This window comes from Lissotriton vulgaris, unplaced genomic scaffold (genome assembly GCF_964263255.1).
Source record: "Lissotriton vulgaris unplaced genomic scaffold, aLisVul1.2 SCAFFOLD_1103, whole genome shotgun sequence".
Taxonomy (NCBI): domain Eukaryota; kingdom Metazoa; phylum Chordata; class Amphibia; order Caudata; family Salamandridae; genus Lissotriton; species Lissotriton vulgaris.
Window position 1 is genome coordinate 342,287 of NW_028254634.1, and position 22,594 is coordinate 364,880.

General features: G+C 45.4%; 1 protein-coding gene across 8 annotated transcripts in view; it reads left to right on the plus strand.

Annotated features, from left to right (window-relative positions):
* Positions 1-22,594, plus strand: part of LCP2 (lymphocyte cytosolic protein 2) — a 622,000-nt gene that overhangs the window by 266,846 nt on the left and 332,560 nt on the right. For 6 of the 8 annotated variants that reach the window (XM_086951712.1, XM_086951709.1, XM_086951711.1 and 3 more), the window contains exon 5: positions 6,463-6,494. In XM_086951712.1, coding sequence (XP_086807838.1) covers positions 6,463-6,494 — 32 coding nt within the window. Of the gene's footprint in view, positions 1-2,224; positions 2,344-6,458; positions 6,495-22,594 lie in introns of those variants that run through there. The other 2 variants (XM_086951716.1, XM_086951717.1) reach the window with 2 other exon arrangements.

Consider the following 22,594-nt stretch of genomic DNA (forward strand, 5'->3'; position numbering starts at 1 on the left):
GCTACATTGGGCTTTATATATGTTAGAGCCAAAATGTAGCCCAAATGTAGCCCAATGTAGCCCAATGTAGCCCAATGTAGCCAAAAGATGGCCACCAGAGACAAAAAAATACAAATGTAGCCCAAATATCAGCTAGATGTAGCCCAACTGTAGCCCAATGACAGAATGTACCAGAGTGTTCTAAAGAACAACTAGAGCGCTAACAGTCTTATTTATAAAGTGAGACTTATAGTTAGGAATTAGCATTTAAAGAACCTTTGAAATTCACTGAAAAAAACATAGGTTTCAGACCAGTTATAGTTATGAATTAGCATTTAAAAAACCAATGAAATTCACTGAAAAAACCATAGGTTTCACACCAGTTATAGTTAGGAATTAGCATTTAAAAAACCTATTAAATTCACTAAAAAAACCATAGGTTTCACATCAGTTATAGTTAGCTGGAAATTTTACTGACATAAAACCAATGAAATTCCACGTTATAGTTAGTTGGACTCACTATAACTTGCGCGCCTGCAATGCACTGCTGATGACGTCACATATTACATCACTCATGACATGGTCATCCACCAAACTGTCCTCGATAGGAATGCGCTCTTCTCACAGCTGGTGCGCGTGTTGAGGTCGGACAAAACCTCATAATAATCCTTCACCAAGACCACTTGCAATTAAACACGCACTCTACAAACATTGGTTTTAACAATTTATTTCGCTCATAGCAGTGCCATTTTCCCCCTTCACCAACGCGTTTCACCCGTCAGGGCTTGATCACAGTGCAAATTTGCACCGTGATGAAGCCCTGACGGGTGAAACGCGTTGCTGTGAGAAGCGCGCATTCCTATCGAGGACAGTTTGGTGGATAAAAAAATATATATATATATATATATATATATATATATATATATATATATATATATATATATATATATATATATATATATATATATATATATATATATATATATATATATATATATATATATATATGTTCGATGTGAATGTTGAAGAAACCCAGGTTCTTCATACCACCACGAAGGCTGCTGCACTCACAGGCCCCACCCACAGCCAGGCAGACTCTGCCTGACTTCTGGGTCGCCGCGGGCAACGTGACGGCTCAGCTCATCTCAGGTGTTCTCAGTGGCGGCCTCACGCAGAGGGGCATGAACTGGTGGGGTGGTCTCCCTCTTCGGTTTTTAAAAGTATAAATAGGCTGCCTTATTTTCTAGTATCTCGGCATGTCCCTTAGACCCTTTAGAACTCCTTTGGTGTTTTTGACACTTTAGGGCAGTCTCTGGTGCTTCTAAAGTGCTAGAGCCTGAGGTCGAAGCACTGTCCCTGATTTCACTGTGATCAGAATCTGAAACACCTGGCAGTGGTTCCCCTGTAAGAGAAAATAACTTATCTGTATAATCTGATATATCATCCACTGATAACCCATCAAGAGCTGTGGTGTATGCCAGCCCCCAGAAGCACCTTCTGGTAAAGTTGATATCATGCCTGATGGGGGATCAGATATGGTTCGGGAACCGCTCTCTGTGACATCTTGAGCCATCTCATTCCGGGTGCTTAAAACATTATTATGCAAATCCCCTTCTCCAAAGCTTCCAAATGAGCTGTAGGGGACTCCCCCATAGCATCACCCAAATGTTCACTTGGAACCTGATCCGATATTTCCAGGCTCGATTCATGCAGAAGTTCAAAAGTGCATAGGCTCAAAGTTCCATCTCTAGTTTAAAAAAAATCTTTAATAGCGGGTTGGGGAGGCACAGAGATTGAGACTAAATCGGCCCTGTCGGGCGTTGCCCCCTTTCTTCCATTATCTTTAAATTTGTCAGTTTCCGCCTCCCGTTTGTACACATTCAGCTGGAGTCCTTCGTTTCCTTACCCCTCTGCTGTCCATCTGCTTCTTCAAATTGCACGGGTCATTTGGCTTACCTGCAAGACTCATGGAGACCAGTGGAGACTCCTGCCTAGATCCATGTAGTTGCATTGAATTTTGCCCCACCACCTCTTTGGCTTGTCTCAGTGTTTTAGGAGGCATACTTCCAATCTCTGCTGCCAATCTGAAGCCAGTTGCTGCTCTGTACATCCTCAGAACCAATTTGTGGCTGAGAGCAGCTGCAAAGCCCACTCACATTCTCCAGGTGGAACGTAGTGATAAAGCGATTTTGGCAGCCAGCACGCCGCTCTTCCTCTGTCCTGCATTAGCTGACTCGCCGCCTGTCCCTGGCTTCCTCTGTGTGGAGACTACACCCAGTGCCTCCTTGCGCATCCTGTAGACCAACTGGAGCTCCAACATGGCCCGGGGCGAGCTGCCCATCTGCAGTCCTCGATCCAAAGGCCATGAATCGCACTCCGTGGTCTGCAGGTAAGCTGTGAACTGACTTCCGGTAACCGCGTTAGCCTAAGGGTGCTTCGGGATCAAAAGGAGAAGAGCTCTGCCACGGTGATCTACGCCGCCACCATCTTGCTTTCTGCACAGGCGACGTAGATGCAAAACATACAATTCCAATGTGTGCAGTAGTGCTTTTTTTCACACAAATATATGCGCGTTTTGGGAGCTCTATAGCATTTGTTAAGCAACAAATAGGCTGTTAGAGGCACTGCCTTCTCGAATTTTTCTCATGTGGCTAGGGTTACCAACTGGCATGGGTGCAAATTCAGGATGGTTAGTGTAAAAAGTCAGGACAAAGGGTCAAAATTCAGGATAGAAATTCAGGACAGAAGGTCAAAATTCAGGCCAGAAATTTGGGACAAAACATACGTTTTACAGACATATCAGAGGAGGTGGCCCATTAATAATATATAAGTAAGTAGACAACCAAAATAAATTCAAGTCAAAATAAGTTTATATAAGGTTGAGCCAATCGTGCACTTCACAGTTTTTCAGTACATCGTGCCCTTTCTGCAATCAAGATTTGTGCTAGTAACAATAAACATTAATAAATAGTATTTTTTTTTATTTGTATGTTGAAATCTGTCTTTTAAATGTACAGTGAAAACGCTGTTAGTTATTGTATTTTTATTTTCTCCAGCATGGCACCAAGACAAAAGCAGAATGCTTTGCACTAGTCCCATGCAGGAGAAGGCACACTGCATGCTGTCACTATAATTGGGCCCATTGTCATTCTAAAGTGCTAATCAGCTGCAGTCTCAGAAGGACAATGGGCCAGTCCACAGTCTGCACAAGGTCCGAGAGCGGCGGCTGCAGGCAGCCTCTACAGATTAAAAGATAAGAGCGAGAGGCCCGAGTGAAATCTTTTAAACTCATGGGGCGTCTCGCATGGAAACAGCATTCCTTACTGAAATGTCCTATTTCGATTTTAGTATGATGTCTGTAAGGCGTCTGTAATTTGAGATCACCAAATTACGGACGCCTTACAGATATCATACTCAATCAATCAATCAACCAACAGAATTTGTATAGCGCGCTACTCACCAGTTAGGGTCTCAAGGTGCTGGGGGGGGGGGGGGTCGCTACTGCTTGAACAGCCAGGTCTTGAGTTGTTTCCTGAAGGAGAGATGGTCCAGGGTCAGCTCTAGGTGGGTGGGGAGGGAGTTCCATGTCTTGGCTGCCGGGTAGGAGAAGGATCTTCCTCCGACGGTGGATTTGCGGATTCGTGGGATGGAGGCGAGGGCGAGACTGGCGGAATGGAGCTGCCGGGTGGGTGTGTAGAATGTGAGTCGGCTGTTGAAGTACTTCGGGCCTGTGTTGTGGAGAGCCTTGTGTGCGTGGGTAAGGAGTCTGAACGTGATCCTCTTGTTGACGGGGAGCCAGTGCAGGTCTTTCAGGTGGGCAGAGATGTGGCTGTGGTGAGGGATGTCCAGGATGAGTCGTGCTGAGGCGTTCTGAATGCGCTGGAGTCTTTTCTGGAGTTTGGCTGTGGTTCCAGTGTATAGGGTGTTTCCGTAGTCCAGACAGCTGGTGACGAGGGCCTGGGTGACCGTCTTCCTGGATTTGGTGGGGATTCATCGGAAGATCTTTCGGAGCATGCGCAGGGTGTTAAAGCAGGATGACGAGATGGCGTTGACTTGCTTGGTCATCGTGAGGGAGGAGTCCAGGATGAAGCCCAAGTTGCGTGCGTGGTCCGTTGGCATGGTGCCCAGGGCAGGGGGCCACCAGGAGTCGTCCTAGGCGGAGGGAGATGGTCCGAGGATGAGGACTTCCGTCTTGTCTGAGTTCAGTTTCAGACGGCTGATCTTCATCCATTCCGCGATGTCTTTCATTCCTTCCTGGAGGTTGGCTTTGGCGGAGGCGGGGTCATTGGTGAGGGAGAGGATCAGCTGGGTGTCGTCGGCGTAGGAGATGATGTTGAGGTTGTTTTGGCATGTGATGGCTGCGAGAGGGCTCATGTAGATGTTGAAGAGGGTGGGGCTGAGTGCGGATCCTTGCGGAACGCCGCAGATGACTTCGGCGGCCGAGGAGCAGAACGGGGGGAGGCGGACTCTCTGGGTTCTTTCACCGAGGAACAAGATGATCCACTCCAGGGCCGCTCCTTGGATTCCGGTGTTGAGGAGCTGTATCAGGGTGCAGTGGCACACGGTGTTGAGGGCTGCTGAGAGGTCCAGGAGGATGAGGGCAGCAGTTTCTCCGTTGTCGAGCAGGGAGCTGATGTTGTCAGTGGCTGCAATGAGGGCGGTCTCGGTGCTGTGGTTTGCTCGGAACCCGGACTGTGAGGGGTCGAGGGATCCGTTTGTCTCGAGGAAGGCGGAGAGTTGTCTGTTGACGGTCACTTTGGCTGGAAAGGGGAGGAGCGAGATTGGGCGGAAGTTCTTGAGGTCCGTGGGGTCCGCGGTGGGTTTCTTCAGGAGGGCGCTCAGCCCGGCATGTTTCCAATTCTCCGGGAAGGTGGCCGATGCAAAGGAGCTGTTGATGATGTTCCGGAGTTGGGGTGTGATGATGGAGTCGGCTTTGTTGAGAATGTGGTGTGGGCGAGGGTCGGTAGGGGAGCCGGAGTGGATGGTGTTCATCAGGCGGGTGGTGTCTTTAGTGCTGACCGGGGTCCAGGTGCAGAGGGTGGTGGTGGGGGCGTTGGTTCAGTGGTTGGGTCCGTGGTCTGTGCGCCGAAGCTGTTGTGTATGTCAGCGATCTTGCGGTGGAAGAGTTGCAGAGGTCTTGTGAGGGTGTGATGTCGTTGTTGCAGGCGCTGGGGTTGGAGAGCTCTTTAACGATGCTGAAGAGTTCCTTGCTGTTGTGGGTGTTGTTGTCCATTCGTTGTTTGAATATTGTCTTATTGGTGGTGCGGATCAGCTGGTGGTGTTTGCGGGTGGCCTTCTTGAGGGCAGTCATGTGTTCTGCTGTCTGGTCGTGGCGCCAGGCTTTCTCGAGGGTGCGGCAGGATTTCTTGCAGTTTTTGAGTTCGTTGGTAAACCACAAGGCTTTCCTGCTAGCGGGTCTGCTGGGAGGATTCTTCAGTGGTGCGAGTTCATCTGCGGAATTGATGAGCCACTGTGTGAGGTTGCGGGCTGCTTCGTTGGGGTCCCTCGTGTTGGTGGGCGGGTTCTGGCTGAGGGTGGTGGTGAGCTGGTCGGCGGTGATCTTGCTCCAGCTTCTGCGGGGAACCTGTTGTGGGTGCTGGTGGGTCGTGACCTCCTGAAGCTGAAGTGGACGCAGCTGTGGTCTGTCCAGTGTAGTACGGTTGAGTGGCTGAAATGACGGACGGTCCGTGAAGTTTACGGACGGTTGGTCACCCTGCATGTGGCAAGGAACCCGTCCATCTCGGTGGGACACACTGACGTTTGGGATACTACAATGCTAATTTCATTTACCTGCTTTATGAGGCGCTCTGACACCACAATTAATTCAATTTTGACTTTGGTATCTTTACGAACATTCATTTAAATACATACATTTCCAATAGCCATGTTTGCACAGAGTATATTGAATGTGTTATTGTGATATAGAAACAACCATTTTGTTAACATAAAATGCTTAGGCTCTCATTATGATTGGGCCAATACATTGAGATATTTGAAGTAACTTGTGTTACACCATACGATTCATTGAATGTTTACATATTATTGATGTTTAAGGAAAATTGCTCTTGTAATGTATCTTTAAATTTACCACACTACTAAGTTTTCCTTAGGTTAGCCTATCTGTGTTCTTAAGTTGTAGCTAGTAAGGTTTTACTCAATTCTTTCTAATAGCTGTCTCTCTGGCTCTTTTACAAAACTAAAGAAATGCTCTTTATTGTAACACTAGGATACTAAGTCAATATGACTTAAAAAATTGCTTCAATATTGTGTTCTTTAACGAATGACACAGTGGCTTCAAAGATAATTTGAAATACTTACAAGCTAAAATATTGCATAGTGCCCGGATTTTCAAATTCATAGTTTGCCATGCATTTGCCCTCGTTTTCAATAAGACAATTACATTTTGCTGTGCCTATGTAATTACACTGTTTAAACAAAAACTATTTCAGCTGCCATCTTAAAAATGTGTATATATCTTTACAGGAATCAACCACCAAAAGTACAAGAAGAGCCAGGTATGTGTTTTTTATGAATGAAATGTTGAGCATACCATCAGAAAATGTATTCATGTGTTTTCTTGTGTCTGTATCATGTGCTTTAAGTTGATTGAGTTTCAATTTGTACACAGTTGAAAATTACATGATGCCATTTCTTTATTTAACCTAGCTCTAGAGGGTTTGAGGTCTTTCAACCATTAAATATCTTGCAGCCTACTCTACTGTCTCACAATAGCACAAAAAGTAATGAATCAGCTAATGGGAGTGTTTCTATTTGAACATTTCCAAATGATCAGATATCCACATTTACGAATTCTACTAACTTATAAAGGTCATTTTCACAAGAACCCTATATTTACTTGTGTATGTCTCTTATTCAACATGGAGGTATGGCTCTAACTGTGGTGTAGGAGAGGAGACATATATCCTAACAGGAATGATCTACTATGCCTTTGGTGTTGGGTGTAGATGTGTTCCTTCTATTGTTCCTGGTGGGATCTACGCAAGAACAGTTTCCCAAATGTTACATACATTTAGTTGGGCTTCACTAGTGCATTCAAGGCTCTCTAGAATCAGTGAATTTGCATTGTGGTGTTTGAATTACTGCAGCTGATGCCAGGATTTAGTGGGTGTTTTGATCCTTGGTATCATTAAAGTCATCCGTACTTTATCAATCTTCCACATGACATTTCAGTGCCTTTGAAATAAAATTAAATTGCAATTTATAAATTGCTCTACTACCTGAAGGTGTCTAGGTGCTGAAGATTTCTGGCAGAGGAGCAAGAAGAAAACCTAACCAGGAAGAGAATAGACAGATGATGTGATGTATCAGTACGGCCATACCTATTTATTAAACATCCATTTCTTAAAGGCCTTTTGGAATGTCAATAAGTTAATTCCTTTTTTTTAAGTTCAAGGGCATGGCATTCCATAGTTGACCATTGCCACGAGAAAGCTTCTACCACCCCAAGTGGCTTTCTTAACTTCAGGAACAACCAAATTAGCCAAGGATGAAGATCTTAGTGATCTTGAAGGTATATACCACTGGAATAACTCCCCTAGGGATTCTGGGCTCTGATGTGCAGGACCTTGAAAGCTATACAGAGAGATTTGAACTCCATCTGCTTCTTCATCGGAAGCCAGTAGAGTAATGGGAGAGTGTGGGAGAGAGATTGATAGTTAGGTATCCTGAGAAGCGGTCTTGCTGCCACATTTTGAACCATCTGTAACTTGTGCAAAGATTTATTTATGTACACTAAGGAGTAGATCAATGCAGTAATCAATTTTTAGAAAAGATGAGTGCAGAGATCACTGCCTTGCACAAGTCCATTGGAATAAATGGAAAAAACATTCTGTGTGTTGTAAACATTAGAAAACAGGATGAAGTGATGGCATTTGCATGTCCTTCAAACGAGTGTTTGTCATCAAAGTGAACTCCCAACCTTTTTTATCCAAGTTCAGTTTCAGACAGTTATTTGACAGCCATCTCCCAATCTGTTGCATGCAGTCATGCAAGCAAATGACGGTCCTCTCTAGATCTCACGTGACCAACACCGCAATTTGGGTGTCATCTGCATAGGAGACTACTGTGAAACTGCAGCTTTTAATCAGTTACGCTAAAGGTGATACAAGTTAAAGAGGGTTGGACTCAGTGCTGACCCTTGAGGTACCCCACAAGGTAGTATAAAAGGAGAGGATCTATTGCCATTTAGTTCTACAAATTGCTCTCTATCTGAAAGAAAGGATTGAAGGAGCTTAAGATTGTTGCCTCTTGTACCTAAGGAAAAGAGGCGTTTGATTAGAAGACTATGATTCACTTTGTCAAACGCTGCTGACAGGTCTAACATGATCAAGGCAGCATTCATCCACTAGCTAGTGTTTTGCTCATATGCTCTGTGGCCGTAATCAGTGCCAGCTCAGTACTATGCTCGCGTCTGAAGCCAAATTGTGATGGAACCAATAGTTAATGATTCTTGATAAACTGTGAGAGCTTAATGTTCATAGCTTTTTCCACAATCTTTGCAGGGAAAGGAAGACAAGATATTGGTCTGTAGTTACTGGGATTGCAAGCATAATGATTGGGTTTTTAAAAAAAAGAATAATTGAAGTAATTTTTAATTTTGGGGGGAAGTATCCTAAAGAAAACATTTGATTAAAGATGGTTAAGAAATAGTCAGGAACAACATCCGAGGCTAGGTGCAGAACTCTTGGGGGGAGGGATCAAGGGGTGAGACTGATTTGATTTGACCACAAAGTACAGCAGCCTGTTCTTCTGTGAGGAGGGGTAAATGATTGACGAATGCCTTCCCTATGCGGCTGATGTTCTTGGTCCGCGGAACTTAAGTTTGCTTCCAATCTATTGTTGGTGAGATTCCCAGTATCACCCAGCGAATCCTCTTGCATCATGTCAGACTTGCAAGTATCGTCAGAGGTCTGACCCATGGAAAAGATATTGAAAATGCCTTCTACTTTATTTTTGGAAAAGGTGACTAATTTATAACAGAACAATTTGTCCGCATTGGAGTTTTTAGCTTTTGGGAGTTTACTCAGTTTGGTCACTTTAGCAAACAGCTCTTTAGGGATATTAATAGCAGTTTTGATTTTATTCATAAAATAACTTGTTTTGGTTTTAGTCAACAATTTTTTGTAAGTCTTAATCATAGCTTTGTATGCTGTTTTGTTTTCTATCCTATAATTAGGCCACCATTTTCTTTCTAATCTTCCACAGAGTTGTTTGTGCATTCTAAGTTCTTTGTCAAACCAGGGTTTAGAAGGCGATGATCTGTTATTGTTGTCACATTTTAAAGGAGCAAATATATTAATACTTGAATCGATCCATTGGTAATACAATTCTGTTTCTGCTTTTAGGTTAGGTATTGCTTTTGGCAGACATCTAATTAGAAAGTTAGAGAACTGGTCTGCAGAGATTTTATGCCATAGAGGGTAATTAGAGACAGGCAGAACCAGGGTTTCTTCAGAGAGGTGATTTTCCCAGTCTAATTGGAACATCACTGCCCTGTGTTTCGACCACGTAAGTGGTAAGGTAGAGGAAACCTGAATAAAGGGGTTATGTGAGAAAATTCCATCTAATTTATCTCCCCCTATGTGAGTGTGATCTTCTACTAAAATGTGGGAGTAACAAAGGTGATAGAGAGGCTAAGAGATTGTTAGTATCTTTATCCTTATTATTTTCCAATTGAAAATTAAAATCACCCAAAATAGTGAAGTCAGAAGAATTGGCTTTGATGTCCCGTAGTGGGTTGTTCCAGTCTAAAAAGAGATTTCTGAGGCCAGGAGGTCTGTAAATAAGAGCCCCATTGAAGGAGTAGTGATTCGAAAGAGCTACTTTGAAGGCTAGCGCTTCATATTCAGTTGCTAGGCAAGGGGTCATACATGACTTTAAACTGATCTTTATATAGAATCACCAATCCACCACCACTTTTGCCTGTCCGATCAAATCTGATCAGAGAGTATCCAGGGAGGGTGGCGGAAATGAGATCTGAGCCAGATGAGGAGTCTGCCCATGTCTCCGTAATGAAGGCAAGAACTAAATTGAAGCTATCCAGAAAATCTGCCATTTCTACAGTGCTATTTACCAGAGAGCGAGCATTTAGGAGCATACATTTGATTATCTTATTGGGCAGAGAGCAGGGTATCATCGGTTTATCTAGCCTAAGTGAATCAATTTTATAACTAATCAGTGTGAACATGCATACTGGACATACCTTAAAGGATGATTCATCAGGTGGTAGTAGTGTAGGAGCAGAACAGGTCCTGCATGCTGAATTTAACCCAAGCAGCTCATCCCTGGGATATCTACAAAAGTCCAAGGGCTGGGAGGCAATACCATCAGGGGGACTGGCACTGAGCACCGTCCCAGTGCGGACGGGCGCAGATGGGCTTGTCTTTGATGCTTTACCTTTCGGTCCTGTTTTGAACTCCGGCATCCAGGGGCAGGGTGAGGGGCGTGGTGGTAGCGCTGCTTTGCGAGTTCCGGAAGAGCTTACACTAAAAAAGTGAGGGCAGAGCAAACTAAAAACAGGGTTTAGCAACCCCTACTGACCTACACAATGTCCCTTGTGCAGATTCAGCTACTGGTAACAAAGATTAATCCAAAATGAACACAGGAGAACATAAACCATAAAAACAAGTTTGAAAAAATTGGTAGTCAGCATTTCAAGATGGCTCTAGCGGGGCAAAGCACCTGCCAAAAGTGCACGCTCATGCAATACAAGGAAAGATAAAGGTTGCACAGCAGGAGAAACTTGTAAACATGACACTAGTTATTTGGACTGCCATGGAAAATTGGCTCTCCTAACTTCACAACTCTCCAATTACCCATGGAAGAGCTGCCAGGGCTTTGTTCAGAAGAAGTTCTGTGAACATGAGTTACGGTCCTGTACAACAGTTACCAAAGTTGCAATACAGATGTGAACATTCAACCACAGTAGTAATTTGATGTTAAAAAACACTATTTTAATAACTTGCGATATTAAATTACATGTACAATAAAGAGTAAGGTCAAACATTAAAAGTGCACATCAAGTATTCAAAAAAGGAAACACAATGCAAATAAAATGGTCAACAGGTTGTACATATTAAGCATTTTTGTGATTGCTAGATGATTGTCAACCTCAAAAATATATACAGAAGTGCCAAAGAGAAGGCATTTTGTATCTATAAAAATGTTTAGATAGTTCAAAACGAAGTTCAGAAACATTCAACCTGCCAAAATCAGAGCACCTTGTTAATATTTTTTCAGACTTTTACTGGTCAAGATTTTAATGATTATGAATGCCAAAATATGAAAAAAATAAGATAGATGCAAACTGTAAAGCAATGTAACGGTACCTCAGTATAGCATACACATGGTGTGCCTTACATCACACTGAGGAGAAAAACGCCTACGAAGGTTAGCTTATGTCCTCGTTTATGTCAAGATTGTGACAGCCCTTTAAAATGTGGATATATTCTGCCTGCAGCTCCTGTTGACTTTTGGTCAGTGGCTCAGCACTCATGTGGCAAAAGTTGCATTAACAGTCTGGGCAGACGGCTTTCTTGCCCACGGACCAAAAGGGGTGCACTCAGCGCCCACGCCTTGCACTCGCAGCAGTTCATTGCTGCATGTAAGTGGCGTCAAACATGCTCCCATCAGTTTGTAGCCGCTTAAGTTCAGCGGTACAAGAGGAGGGAACTCCTCATGTACAATGTGCACCTTCGTCACAAAGCAGCAGACCCTTCACACTGATGTCAGAAGCAGAGAGCAGCAGCAGATAGTCATCTCTATTTGTAAGTGTTTACACACTTGACAGAGGTTGAAATCTGCACATCCCTCTGGCACACAGTTTCTTTCCCGTGCCAATAATTTAAGCGGCAAACAGGGGTCACGTTGACATGACTGTTAAGTTACTTCTGTGGCTACCGCTAGTAGTCAATTACTTGCTGCTCAGGTTCACAGCCAATGACTATCTGCAAAAGTACTCACTATGTACCAGATTCAGTTTGGCACACTGATCCTGGTCTCAGTTGTGTAACCAGGGTACCTCCCTGAATACCCTTCAGTTTCTGAGAGTGACCACAATCTTTCTTCTTGCTGCATTGAGTACATGTTGAGGTGTACCAGGATGTATCCTGTCTTTGTCGCCAGTGTCCAATGCAAAAAAAATGTATTACTTAATAAGCAGGCCAGAGTGTGAAGTGAAGCATCAGGTTTATTCCATAAACCTTAGCCACAGCATACCATCTGCCATTTCAGGAGCAAGCAGGCTCCTCTCTCTACATAATTCTAGAAATTTGTGACCGCAAGGTTCCACTGTTCTAGTCTCTTCTGCAATGTCCTGGTATCTTCTACAGTGCAAGTGACATTGATGATGACAGATACACAGTGAGTTATGTAGGGATTCTTCTCTCCAGGTTAAGTAACTGTTTGGCTCACTTGCACTTGCAGTTGTTGGTTTGTTGAGGTGCCTGTTCACTGCACTTTTGTGAGGACTATAGCAGGCCTGGAAGTACTGTGTTTTTTATCTCTGGGTTCCTTGGGTTGTCTGGGGGCATATACATACAGAAATTGTTTAACAGCCTCATGGTTGGCCATCAGATCTTCAGCTAGGTGAACCTTGCACTTCTTAGAGAGAGATCTCGTTGAATTTCTTTCTGATGCTCTGCCCTATCCGGTGCAATGGTACGGATAGGGCACCTTTAACCACTTATTGATCTTTAGTCAACAATACTTTGTTGGCTAAAGATAGATAAGTAGTTAAAGGTGCCATATGTGACATGGGACTACCTGACAGCAATACATTGGCCTGTTGCGGAAATCCATTCAGTTGCACCGAATAGGGCTCAGCATCAGAAAGAAAGTCATCCAGAAATCTCTCCAAGAAGTGCAAGGTTCAAAGAGGAAGGAGATTTCCTGGATGTGCAGATTGGTGAAGCATTCACTGAACATAAACTGGACAGAGCAAAAAAATGTACCTGGAACAATGCACCCAAACATGGAACTTGCCTGCCCCTGAAGATAAAAGACACATAAGAAAGCAACCAGCCCTAGTGCTGATGAGAACCCCTAATCACCAGTGGTCTGAAACCCAGCACCGAGAATCATCAGGGATTTCTTCTTTCTGACCTCCTCCATTATGGACAGTGAAAAATACATTAAGAAATCACAAATCCTTCCATACTAGATGACATTAAAACACCTATGAGGGCCCCAAGAGGGTCATCATATTTTAGAGTAATATTGATGGGCTACTCTGGTTCATGAAATATCGGATTGGTTTCAAAAATTGGCTATAAATTTGTGTCTTAAATGTATTAGCACTCTTCATTACTTGTTTGTTGAATGTAGAGTACTCCTTGCTACTTTTGTTTTGAATGTACAACAATCACCACACAGTGTGTGTCACTATTTTGTCATTATCAAGTGTAATAAAACATTGTCACTGTCTTTTGTGTGGGACACTTGATTAATGTTAAAGTTCAGTGAATTCTCTTTTCATGACATGTTAATAAATAATTACTATGTTGGAATATACTGTGAAATGAATACACAGGCCAAGCCTATTGATTCCTTGTCCATGAGTAAAGTGACTCCAATTAACACAGCCATCTCTCTTGTTTAGTGTACCTTGTTAGTGGCCCAAGGTGGCTGTTGATAAGGTCCCAACCCCCGACTTTCTCAACTTTCTAAAGGTAGCATTTTCAGAAATGCGACTTAAAATCAGACTTCACCATTAAAGAGGGTTCTAAGTTACAATTCCTCAGACACCAAACATGACTTTCTTACTTATTCCCAACCAAATAGCAGGGTCTGCATAGCATACAAGTCTTTTCTTGAAGGGGGAATGAGATCTCTGCGCTCAAACTCTCTGATTCTATTGCACACCCCACGAGTCCGGAAGCCTCATTTTGGGGGCAGGACCTTCTCAGCTGGAACGGTAAAACGTTGGAATGATTTACCGTCCTCCATCCGGTCTGCAACTTCAGAAACTTTGTTTAGGAAGCAACTAAAGACCTAGCTCTTTACTCAAAAAATCTAAACCACCCCCCCTTTGCTATTTACATCTAGATTCTCACCTAGCGCCGGGACACCTCCATGTGAGGTAGCTGTTCGCGCTTTAGAAATAGCTGTATTATTATTATTATTATTATTATTATTATTATTATTATTATTATTATCTAGACAAACAATGACAATTTAAATTGTACTTTTAATTGCTCTTAATAATTAAATGTAGTGCACATTTTTTTGTTTATTCTTTGTCTTACCGCTTTGGCGGGATTCCCTCGGTGTGTGTCTATCCCCTGTTGGGCCACAGCTGCAGTGCCGTTTGAGAAGAAGGAGGGACTCAGTTCCACACTCACTTCCTCTGAGCTGCTGGGCAAAGCAGTTGGCAGGCGAGTTTTCGGAAGCCCTGCGCCTTTATCAGATGCATGCCGGAGGGAACGCGTGCCAAAGGCAAGCCCGTCCGCGCTGGACATCGCCAGATGCCAGGAACCCTGGCTCTGGAGGACCCCGCAGGTTTGTCTTTACATGAGAATCCCTGCTCACACTGCAACCTTCAGTCGTATGTGGACAATACAGTTGGCACCCTGATTCCTGTCCCCCGCACTGCAATATATGTGGTTTCAGGGTGAACCCGTGCTCCCCTATGGCGCAGTCAGCCTCTGGGCCGAGGGAATTAATCATCTTCAGCCTCAACTACAGGTCCCTAATCAAACACCATGCAGAGGTACTGTTGTATAGCATTTTAAGACCCTAGTGTAATTTTCCAGAGTCATGTCCTTATATAGGTATAAATAACCATATCCTAATATAGGCATAGAAATCATAACCATATTTAGACATAGCTCATGCAGTCCAAATACGGCATGGCTACTTCCACTAGTTCCGAAAATCCACAACGATTTCTTGGAAAACTCGGCGTCAGCAGCTAGAGACTTCCCCTTGTTTGAATATTGATTTATCCAAGAACTTCTGGAGTTTTCAAAGAACTGAGACTCTTTGATGACGTTATTATGTCCACCTTTATGTCAAACTCTGCACCTTCAAGGTATAAATATGCCCACACTTGCCCAAGCAAAGACACGGTGGTTTGGAGCAGTTAGACTATCTACTTGCCTGACACATCCTGCTACAGCAAGTGCTGAAGGAAGCCGATCCTCCAGCAGACGCACTGAGAGAGACGCTGTCTTTTCTCTTGCCGAGAAATCCAGCTCCAGTGGTTCCAAGCTACCCTTGCGGGTAGTTGGGAAATCGAGTCCTGAGACTGACCTCCTTCATTCTAAGCCAAGGTAGAGAGCTGATTAGACCTTAAGAGAAATCTTGGATAGATTCTTGGCAAAGAATACTAAATTTATGCTACACCACACTTACTTCTTCCCTCGTACTTGACTTAGGTTAGGTACATCGGGGTAGGCATATTTTAGAAGCACCAGTTGAGTACTTTTTAGTCATTATGTTTATGTATGTATTTATCTATGGTCTAGGAACCATACAATGCTTTTACAGTATTATTTTATAATACTCTTCTTACTGTACGCATTATACTTTGCAACCAGTATAACGATTGTAGCAGTTCATTTCTTCTGCTTGAGAAAGAAGACTGTTCAACGACCACAACACCAGCACCCTGCTCGACAACCTCGCCAACCTGGGACTCAAGCAACTGGTGTCCACCCCCACCCACCTCGCCGGACACACACTCGACGCCGTCTTCTCATCCAGCACAGACATCGACTTCAGCCACGCCACAGAGCTTCAATGGACGGACCACAGCTGCGTCCACTTCACCTTCAAGAGAACGACGACCCACCAACACCAGCAACAGACCGCCCGCAGAAGCTGGAACAAGATCACAGCAGACCAGCTCGCCACCTCCCTGAGCCAACACCCTCCTGCCAGCTCAGCGAACCCCAGCCAGGCCGCCGACAACCTCACGAAGTGGATCAGCAACTGCGCGGATGAACTCGCCCCGCTGAGGACCCCGCCTAGCAGACCCGGCAGCAAGAAGGCCCCATGGTTCACCGACGAACTCAAGAGCTCCAAGAAGAACTGCCGAGCCCTCGAGAAAGTCTGGAAAAGGGAACCGACACCGGACAACAGGACCTCCTACAAACTTGCCACCCGGAAACACCACCAGCTGATCCGCGCCGCCAAGAAAACAGCATTCAAGGACCGGTTGGACAACAACGCACACAACTGCAAGGAACTCTTCAACATCGTGAAAGAGCTTTCCAACCCCAGCGCAGGAAACAACGACATCACCCCATCGCAAGACCTCTGCAACTCCCTCGCCTCATACTTCCACAACAAGATCACGGACATACACAGCAGTCTCAACAACCAACCAACGCACACCACGACCGACCAGCCACCCCCCCCACCACCACCCTCCTCGCCTGGACCCCGATCAGCACCGAAGACACCATCCGCACGATGAACTCCATCCACTCCGGATCACCGACCGACCCCTGCCCTCACCACGTCTTCAACAAGGCCGACGCTGTCATCGCACCCCACCTGCGAGACATCATCCACACCTCCTTCGACACCGCCATCTTCCCTGAAAGCTGGAAACACGCCGAACTCAGCGCTCTACTCAAGAAACCAACAGCGGACCCCACCGACCTCAAGAATTACCGCCCCATCTCGCTTCTCCCGTTTCCAGCCAAAGTCATCGAGAAGACCGTCAACAAGCAGATGGCCGCCTTCCTCGAGACGAACGGATCCCTCGACCCCTCACAGTCCGGCTTCCGAGCCAAACACAGCACCGAGACCGCCCTCATCGCCGCCACCGATGACATCCGAGCCCTGATGGACAACGGAGAAACAGCGGCCCTCATCCTCCTAGACCTCTCCGCGGCATTCGACACGGTCTGCCACCGCACCCTAGTACGGCGCCTCAACAACATCGGAATCCAGGACAAGGCGCTGGAATGGATCATCTCCTTCCTCGACGGAAGAACACAGAGAGTCCGCCTACCACCGTACAAGTCAGAGGCCTCCGAAGTCATCTGCGGCGTCCCCCAAGGATCATCCCTGAGCCCCACCCTCTTCAACGTCTACATGAGCCCCCTCGCGGCCATCGTACGCAAACACCACCTCAGCATAATCTCCTACGCCGACGACACCCAGCTGATCCTCTCCCTGACCAACGACCCCGCCGCCGCCAGAGCCAACCTGCACGAAGGGATGAAAGAGGTAGCCGAGTGGATGACGACCAGCCGCCTCAAACTGAACTCGGACAAGACGGAAGTCCTCATCCTGGGCTCCTCACCCTCCGCCTGGGACGACTCCTGGTGGCCTCCCGCCCTGGGCACCGCACCCAAACCGACAGACCATGCACGAAACCTGGGCTTCATCCTGGACTCCTCCCTCTCCATGACCAGGCAAGTCAACAGCGTCTCCTCGGCGTGCTTCAACATCCTACGCATGCTACGGAAGATCTTCTGGTGGATCCCCACAGAGACCAGGAAGACCGTCACCCAGGCCCTCGTCACCAGCCGACTGGACTACGGCAACGCCCTCTACGCCGGGACCACCGTCAAGCTCCAGAAGAGACTCCAGCGGATCAAAACGCCTCAGCCAGACTCATCCTCGACATCCCACGATCCAGCCACATCTCTGGACATCTGAGAGACCTTCACTGGCTCCCCGTCAATAAGAGAATCACCTTCCGCCTCCTCACCCACGCACACAAAGCCCTACACGACCAAGGCCCGAGCTACCTCAACAGCCGAGTCAACTTCTATGCTCCCAAACGCCACCTCCGATCAGCCAACCACGCCCTCGCCGCCGTCCCCCGCATCCGAAGAGCGACTACAGGAGGAAGGTCCTTCTCCTACCTGGCCGCCAAGACCTGGAACTCCCTCCCGTCCGACCTGCGCCTGACCCAAGACCACCTCTCCTTCAGGAAGAAGCTGAAGACCTGGCTGTTCGAGCAGTAGCGGCCCCCCCCCCCCCAGCGCCTTGAGACCCTACGGGTATGTAGCGCGCTTTATAAGTGTCACTGATTGATTCAATAAATACTTTTATTGAAGACGCCTGTCTCTCTATTTCTCTGCATCTCTGGCCAAACGAAGCATGCACGAATGACTGAGTAAAATATCTATCAATTGTTTCCACGACTCTGAAGATCAGTTTTATCTTGGGGAAACAAAGTTGTCATGTTTATGCGGTTGTCAGAAACTAAATCCCTTCTTGTGAACTCAAGAAAGGTTCTAGTGACCTCTGAGCTAGCTGGCACTCACAATTAAGTTTAATATATTCGATAGCGACCTAGTAGACAAAAGTCCTACATCACATCTATAGGATATATTATTACAATGCGCAGAGCCTATTGGGAAAATAGGAACTACACTACAGTACTAGACCTCTTGCAAGAGACTGCCCAGGACATTTAATTTCTTACGGAGACATGGTTAACTGCTGATTCTGTGGCCATTCGGGCCATGTCCCTACCCGCAGTCTACACGATGTACATTCAGAACGGAACAGTTGTGGGGGGGTAGCTATTATATTGAAATGATGGTATACGTGCAGCCTCATCCCGAAGGACGTACCCAACTGTGAAAGCGGCTTTTTTAAATTGCACTAACACACCATTGTAAACTATCTGGACTACTTATCTATCGCCCACCGGGCAGCCCTAGCTAACACTGCATCCACGTTAATTCTAGAGGCAGCAAATTTTAGAATCATAGGGGACCTTAATTTACACCTGGAACTCCAAGAGTCCCATGATATTGTCAATTTTCTGGGGGACATGGCAGCCTACCAGCTGATGCAGCTGGCCGTGGGACCAACACACGCAGCTGGTCACCTCCTGGATCATGTATTTTAGAATCACCAGATTTTGGAGGCCAAACGCCCCCTTCCCAAGCCCTGGACAAATCATTTCTTCATCTCTCTACGACCCTGTTTAGAAGGCTATCCACTTAACTTTTCTCGCCCACCTTCAATAAAGTGCCCATGGCATAAATTAGTCCCAACTATGTTTACAGCTTCGCTAAACTCCCATCCCCCAGAATGGCCAACTGAAATAGAAGCAGCTGATGCAGCCTTCTGGGGTGGGTTAATCATTAGATAGCTGTATCCCGGCAAAAATAACCCATTCCAAGAGTATACAAGCTAATGCATGGTACAACAAGTCTCTGATTGTGGAAAAGAAAAAATGTAAGATCCTAGAATGGTCTTGGAGAAGATCGTATGATCCCAGAGCTAAGACAGTCTATAGGAACACAGTCAAAGCCTACCATAAACTGGTCCGGAAGACCAAGGCGACGTTCTATGCCAACATGATCCCCACTAGCAGCAGGCAACTCCGGATCGAAGAGCAAAAATTCCATCAGCTGCCACCAGCATTGTATCCTCCAGCTAAATTTTTTATCAGGGAGGTGGAAAGAATATATAGCACATTCTGTCTGCATTCGGCAGAGTCCACTCCCGGATGCTGCAATTCACTCCCTCCACATCCTTCCGCCCATGTCCTTCAAAGACCATGTCCCACAGGTTCTCCTAACGGTCCTTTGAAACCTAACCTCTTCAGAAAGATCCAAAACTGCCTCCTACCAGAGGGCAGGGAGTTGATCAATAGGTCACTATTATTGGTGGCGATCCTCAAGTCCTGGAAACATGCTAAAGTAATTCCCTTGTTAATAAAAACGATGCTAGAGGCATCCCAGCTGGAAAACCTTTGCCTAATATCTCTGCTCCTGTATCTTGCAAAAATCATGTAGTCCTATGTCAACACCATCTTGACTCAATATCTGGAAGAAAATCTAATCCTGGATATGTCGCAAAACAGTTCCGCCCCAGACACAGCACGGAATCTGTACTACTTGCGGCCACAGAGCAATTACGATCTGCCTTGGATGAGGGCAGAATCTTGGCTCTGATCCTGCTGGATTTGAGCACAGCCTTTGACATAAGATCCTGCTACGCCGGCTGAGGAGATCGATGTCAATAGCAAGGTCCCCCTGGTTCTCCTTCTTCTTGGCCGATCGGTCTTTCCAGGTCTTGGCTCTCCATTTTATCTCCTGTGCCCACCCTCTCTGCTGTGGTGTGCCTCAGGGGTCAGTGCTGATCCTGAATCTATTTAATATTTACATATTCCTCTGGCCATCATGGCCAAAGCCCAAAACACCACCCTGGTATCATAAGCTGATGATTCTCAACTGTTGTTCACCTTCTCCAGCAATTCCAACCAGGATCAGGTGAAATTCCAAGAAGACCTTACGGCCATATCTGAATGGATGGCAATCAACTATTTACAACTAAATTTCACCAAGTCAGAGATGATCCTGGTGGGCCGAGACATTCATCTCTGGGGCAGTCGCTGGCGGCCCGCGGCTATTGGAACCTCCCCTCAACCCAAATCTGTGGTGAAGAACCTAGGAGTTCTGGTGGACGGTGCCCTCTCGTTTGAGGGGCACGCTAAGAAAGTGGCTGGTACTTGCTTTGGTTTTCTACGCGGCCTGAAGCCCATCTTGGAACTTTCTGACGCACCTACTAGACAGATGATTGTCCAAGCCACCGTGCTGTCAAGGCTAGACTACTATAGTGGGTGACTACTGGGCGTTAATAAATCTGTGACTAAAAGACTTCAACTGGCACAGAACGTAGCTGCCAGCGCGCTGTTTGCACTACCTAAATACTGCCATGCTTCAGACCTTCTTCGCCGCCTTCACTGGCTACCTATGGAGCGGAGAGCCTACTTTAAAGCCATATATACGACTCACAAGATCCTCTATGGCCTGGGTCCTCAAATCTTGAGCGAGCTGTGCTCATTGTATGTCCCCGCTCGAGCCTTGCGCTCTGCGATCTGCACCTGGCTCATGTACTGTGGATGCGCGGGGCAAGAGCAGGGGGGCATTCGTTCCGGACACAAGGACCTGCCCTTTGGAATTCCATCACTCTGGCTGCCCATAGCATGCAAGATCACTCAATCTTCAGGAAAATGATCAAGACGTGGCTATTCTCCAGCCACTAGCTCCCTTGTCCTTTCCTCTTCTGCTTTTAATAGCACTGGGGCTCCTTGCTGATGGGGCAGCCGTGCGCTTTATAAATCTTTATAACATAACATAAGGTAGCCCAATGTTATCCTGCAGAAGACTTAGGCCTTGCAGTAATTCCAAATGAATTTAATAACTTTTCAATACCAGGTCATATAAAAGCTTAAACCTATCTGTTCCCAAACTTAGGTTATCACTTATTACGTTAAAAAAGGTAATCCAATGTATCCTACAGAAGAGATAGGTCTTGAATAGTGAAAAACAATTTTAGTAGTTTTTCAATACCAGGACATGTGAAGCTTAAGCACATGTGCCATACATTTAAAATACAATGCACCCGGTCCAATGAACCTTTAGAGATTTCTAAGGGTGACTTATATATGTTAAAAATGAATGTGTAGGCCTTGCAAAAGGTCTGAATTGTCAGGTTGCATTGGCAGTTTAAAACTGTACTACGTGCTGCAGTAGTTGGCCTGAGACATTTTATAAACTTTAGTGGGTGGCACAATGAGGGCTGCAGGCACCCTAATAGCCTTTAATTTACAGGTCCTAAATATGTGGAGTACTATTTAATAGGGGCTTACATATAAATTAAATGTGCCAAAGCGGTGTAGGCCAAGTGTACCCTGTTGCACAAAGTCCTAAAGACAACAAAAATTAAATCAGCGAAACAGAATGGGTAATCGCAAAATGGTTGGGAGTGACCCCAAAGACAGGGTAGGGTCCAACACCCACATACAAACGGAGGCAAGGAATTCTGGGTTTTGCTATTGGTGGCAATATCCACAATTTTCTGTTTGGTAAATATGAGGAAATTGTTTTTTCTTGGATCCTTTATATTTTTGAGACATTAAAAGAAGAAAGTAGTGGAATCCACACAGGTCACACCTTTCTGGATTACCCCTTTTTGTCCAATTTTTATTATTGTCCAGATCTAGTAGATTATCCAAGTGCCTCGCATCCCCCTGGTCCAACATTTCAGCCATATCCAATGGAAAGGAAGAGGGAATTATTGTCTTGTAGGAGTAAGCATTATCATTGCATAGCATTCAGGGTATGAAAAAGTACAAGCCACAAGCCACATCACTAGGGATTCTCTTGGGTTTATATTTTTCAGAAAAGACCAGGATTGATAAGGGTTCATTTTTGCTAGCTGACACGCGACCCGAATACAGCAACTAACCCTTAAGAAAAGTAAGAGGAAATTCAGTGTTGTAAGCAAGGTCAAGTTGCTTTACTGGGCATTCTGTCCAAGAAAAAGTAGCCTGATCCATGTCCATGCAAATAACTCCATGCTGGAGTCCTCTAGATGCAGGTGCAAATACCATTAATACCGACATCCCAAACATATTGCAAAAACAAAAAAAAATGAATTTTTCTTCAGTGCACTTTGGGGCATTCTCTGATGTCAGTGAATGGTCCAACCATAAATATGAACTAGAATTTCATTTTGAGAAGAGTGGGAGGGCTGAGAGTTTTGTCATTTTCCATGTAATATTTGTACTTTTTTGAAGAAATTAAATTAAGTTAAATGTTTGAATGGCGTTCTGAGTAAACAAAATATAGTGGGATCCAAATTAGCCATACCTCCTCGAATCTCTCAT